This window comes from Borostomias antarcticus (assembly GCF_949987555.1).
Source record: "Borostomias antarcticus genome assembly, contig: scaffold_1223, whole genome shotgun sequence".
Lineage (NCBI taxonomy): Eukaryota > Metazoa > Chordata > Actinopteri > Stomiiformes > Stomiidae > Borostomias > Borostomias antarcticus.
In genome coordinates, this window is record NW_028176595.1 from 1 (window position 1) to 5000 (window position 5000).

At 40.8% G+C, this 5000-nt stretch overlaps 1 protein-coding gene across 1 annotated transcript in view; it reads right to left on the reverse strand.

Moving 5' to 3' along the window:
• Positions 1-6: 6 nt before the first annotated feature.
• Positions 7-5000, reverse strand: part of LOC311328271 (sister chromatid cohesion protein PDS5 homolog B-like) — a gene marked incomplete at its 3' end in the record, with an annotated part of 7105 nt that continues 2111 nt past the window's right edge. Inside the window, exons 2-5 of the mRNA XM_084462264.1 lie at positions 3300-3348; positions 3052-3191; positions 2373-2488; positions 7-66 (exon numbers count right to left, since the gene is read on the reverse strand). Of these exons, the coding sequence (XP_084318390.1) occupies positions 7-66; positions 2373-2488; positions 3052-3191; positions 3300-3348 (365 nt within the window). The remainder of the gene's footprint in view (positions 67-2372; positions 2489-3051; positions 3192-3299; positions 3349-5000) is intronic.

Here is a 5000-nt window from a genome sequence, read left to right on the forward strand (position 1 = left end):
GGGAACGCCTCCTCTTCGTCATCAGCCGTGCCGTCAATGGACTTGTTCACCTGCTTTATCAGAGCACTGAGAGAGAGGGAGAGAGAGAGAGCTTTACTCTCTGAGATGAACTAGAGGAAGAGAGAGAGAGCTTTACTTCCTGAGATGAACTAGAGGGAGAGAGAGAGCTTTACTTCCTGAGATGAACTAGAGGGAGAGAGAGAGCTTTACTCTCTGAGAGGAACTAGAGGGAGAGAGAGCTTTACTTCCTGAGATGAACTAGAGGGAGAGAGAGCTTTACTCTCTGAGATGAACTAGAGGGAGAGAGAGAGCTTTACTCTCTGAGATGAACTAGAGGGAGAGAGAGAGCTTTACTCTCTGAGAGGAACTAGAGGGAGAGAGAGCTTTACTCTCTGAGATGAACTAGAGGGAGAGAGAGCTTTACTCTCTGAGAGGAACTAGAGGGAGAGAGAGAGCTTTACTCTCTGAGAGGAACTAGAGGGAGAGAGAGCTTTACTCTCTGAGATGAACTAGAGGGAGAGAGAGCTTTACTCTCTGAGAGGAACTAGAGGGAGAGAGAGAGCTTTACTCTCTGAGATGAACTAGAGGGAGAGAGAGCTTTACTTCCTGAGATGAACTAGAGGGAGAGAGAGCTTTACTCTCTGAGATGAACTAGAGGGAGAGAGAGAGAGCTTTACTCTCTGAGATGAACTAGAGGGAGAGAGAGAGAGCTTTACTCTCTGAGATGAACTAGAGGGAGAGAGAGCTTTACTCTCTGAGATGAACTAGAGGGAGAGAGAGAGCTTTACTCTCTGAGATGAACTAGAGGGAGAGAGGGCTTTACTCTCTGAGATGAACTAGAGGGAGAGAGGGCTTTACTTTCTGAGATGAACTAGAGGGAGAGAGAGAGAGCTTTACTCTCTGAGATGAACTAGAGGGAGAGAGAGAGCTTTACTCTCTGAGATGAACTAGAGGGAGAGAGAGAGAGCTTTACTCTCTGAGATGAACTAGAGGGAGAGAGAGAGCTTTACTCTCTGAGATGAACTAGAGGGAGAGAGAGCTTTACTCTCTGAGATGAACCAGAGGGAGAGAGGGCTTTACTTTCTGAGATGAACTAGAGGGAGAGAGAGAGAGCTTTACTTCCTGAGATGAACTAGAGGGAGAGAGAGCTTTACTCTCTGAGATGAACTAGAGGGAGAGAGAGCTTTACTCTCTGAGATGAACTAGAGGGAGAGAGAGAGAGCTTTACTCTCTGAGATGAACTAGAGGGAGAGAGAGAGAGCTTTACTCTCTGAGATGAACTAGAGGGAGAGAGAGAGAGCTTTACTCTCTGAGATGAACTAGAGGGAGAGAGAGCTTTACTCTCTGAGAGGAACTAGAGGGAGAGAGAGAGAGCTTTACTCTCTGAGATGAACTAGAGGGAGAGAGAGAGAGCTTTACTCTCTGAGATGAACTAGAGGGAGAGAGAGAGCTTTACTCTCTGAGATGAACTAGAGGGAGAGAGAGCTTTACTCTCTGAGAGGAACTAGAGGGAGAGAGAGCTTTACTCTCTGAGATGAACTAGAGGGAGAGAGAGCTTTACTCTCTGAGATGAACTAGAGGGAGAGAGAGCTTTACTCTCTGAGAGGAACTAGAGGGAGAGAGAGCTTTACTCTCTGAGATGAACTAGAGGGAGAGAGAGCTTTACTCTCTGAGATGAACTAGAGGGAGAGAGAGCTTTACTCTCTGAGAGGAACTAGAGGGAGAGAGAGAGGGCTTTACTTTCTGAGATGAACTAGAGGGAGAGAGAGCTTTACTCTCTGAGATGAACTAGAGGGAGAGAGAGAGAGCTTTACTCTCTGAGATGAACTAGAGGGAGAGAGAGCTTTACTCTCTGAGATGAACCAGAGGGAGAGAGGGCTTTACTTTCTGAGATGAACTAGAGGGAGAGAGAGCTTTACTCTCTGAGATGAACTAGAGGGAGAGAGAGAGAGCTTTACTCTCTGAGATGAACTAGAGGGAGAGAGAGAGAGCTTTACTCTCTGAGATGAACTAGAGGGAGAGAGAGAGAGCTTTACTCTCTGAGAGGAACTAGAGGGAGAGGGCTTACTTTACTTCCTGTTTACTTCCTGTTTAGTTACTAGGCAAGGCAAGGCAAGGCAAGTTTATTTATATAGCACATTTCAGCCACAGGGCAATTCAAGACATTGAATTGTCATTGACATTGAATGAGACATTAAAAGCATTAAAACAAAAAGCAAGACATTATAGACATTTAAAACAAAAGCTAGGACAAATTAAAAGTATTACTAGTGTCAAGTCCAGTGGTTGTTTGGTGTGTGTTTATGTGCCTAAGCTAGTCATACCTGCCTGTGCGTGTGTGTGTGTGTGTGTGCGTGCGTGTGTGTGCGTACCTGATGGACTCTGTATCGATGTGCACAGGGGCGATTCTCTCCAGCAGGAACTTGACCATTTCCAGGAAGGGGTTACTGGGCTGTTTGGGGCTGCCCAGCTTCTTAGTGATGTCTCTCTGAACACAACCAAACACACACATCAGTCTCACACATCAAATCAATCAAAGCTTTATTTGTACAGCGCATTTCATACACAGAGGCAACACAATGCGCTTTACAGAGAACAAGGGAGGTGGGCATACGACCCACTCTCTACATATTCCAGAGGGAGCAGAAAAACAGTATCACCCGGGGGTCAGAAACGTGAGCTGTTAAAACTCTTCCCTGACCCCTCTCAACAAGACGATCGAGCTCCTGGAAAATGTTTGTCTATTGGCTAAGAACATTTACAGAGCAGTAAACATGGGCTAGATACTTCATAAGAGAGACATGACACACACACACACAGATATGACACACACACACACACAGATATGACACACACAGAGAGATATGACACACACACACAGAGATATGACACACAGAGACATGACACACACACACAGAGATACGACACACACAGAGAGATATGACACACACAGAGAGAGATATGACTGACACACACACACACACACACACACACACACACACACACACACACACACACATACACATACACAGCGGTCAGTACTGTACTCACTACACATATCTCGGCCTGTTTGCAGGAGCAGGCCGGGCTGACCAGGGTCTCCAGTTGGTCTCTGATCCGCTCGTCGTCCTCCAGAACCTGGGCCAGCTTCTTCACAAAGTCCTGGGCCTTCCCCGGGTCCGGAAGGTTCCCTGCACAAGCCAGGCCTTCAGAACCACACACACGCTACCGCTCGGCTCTGTGTGTGTGTGTGTGTGTGTGTGTGTGTGTGTGTGTGAGGCATTGAAAGCAGTACTTACGAGTTATCACCATGACCTTGGCGAATACAGCCTTGGTGGACACATCAGACTGAAAAACACGTAGAGTATTAATGGTGCGTTCGTTTATAACTGGGAGGTGGCAAATTGCGACTTGCTACTAGGAATGATTAAATAAAACAGCATGAACTCACACTTCCTCGTCGCCAATTCGGATATGTTTCTCAGCCCCCAGTTGCTCGAATGCACTAGATATAACTAGGTCACTGTGATATAATGGTATATAGATATAACTAGGTAACTGTGATATAATGGTATATAGATATAACTAGGTAACTGTGATATAATGGTATATAGATATAACTAGGTAACTGGGATATAATGGTATATAGATATAACTAGGTAACTGTGATATAATGGTATATAGATATAACTAGGTAACTGTGATATAATGGTATATAGATATAACTAGGTAACTGTGATATGATGGTATATAGATATAACTAGGTAACTGTGATATAATGGTATATAGATATAACTAGGTAACTGTGATATAATGGTATATAGATATAACTAGGTAACTGATATAATGGTATATAGATATAACTAGGTAACTGTGATATAATGGTATATAGATATAACTAGGTCACTGTGATATAATGGTATATAGATATAACTAGGTCACTGTGATATAATGGTATATAGATATAACTAGGTAACTGTGATATAATGGTATATAGATATAACTAGGTAACTGTGATATAATGGTATATAGATATAACTAGGTAACTGTGATATAATGGTATATAGATATAACTAGGTAACTGTGATATAATGGTATATAGATATAACTAGGTAACTGTGATATAATGGTATATAGATATTACTAGGTAACTGTGATATAATGGTATATAGATATAACTAGGTCACTGTGATATAATGGTATATAGATATAACTAGGTAACTGTGATATAATGGTATATAGATATAACTAGGTAACTGTGATATAATGGTATATAGATATAACTAGGTAACTGTGATATAATGGTATATAGATATAACTAGGTCACTGTGATATAATGGTATATAGATATAACTAGGTCACTGTGATATAATGGTATATAGATATAACTAGGTCACTGTGATATAATGGTATATAGATATAACTAGGTCACTGTGATATAATGGTATATAGATATAACTAGGTAACTGTGATATAATGGTATATAGATATAACTAGGTAACTGTGATATAATGGTATATAGATATAACTAGGTCACTGTGATATAATGGTATATAGATATAACTAGGTAACTGTGATATAATGGTATATAGATATAACTAGGTCACTGTGATATAATGGTATATAGGTATAACTAGGTAACTGTGATATAATGGTATATAGATATAACTAGGTAACTGTGATATAATGGTATATAGATATAACTAGGTAACTGTGATATAATGGTATATAGATATAACTAGGTAACTGTGATATAATGGTATATAGATATAACTAGGTCACTGTGATATAATGGTATATAGATATAACTAGGTCACTGTGATATAATGGTATATAGATATAACTAGGTAACTGTGATATAATGGTATATAGATATAACTAGGTAACTGTGATATAATGGTATATAGATATAACTAGGTAACTGTGATATAATGGTATATAGATATTACTAGGTAACTGTGATATAATGGTATATAGATATAACTAGGTCACTGTGATAT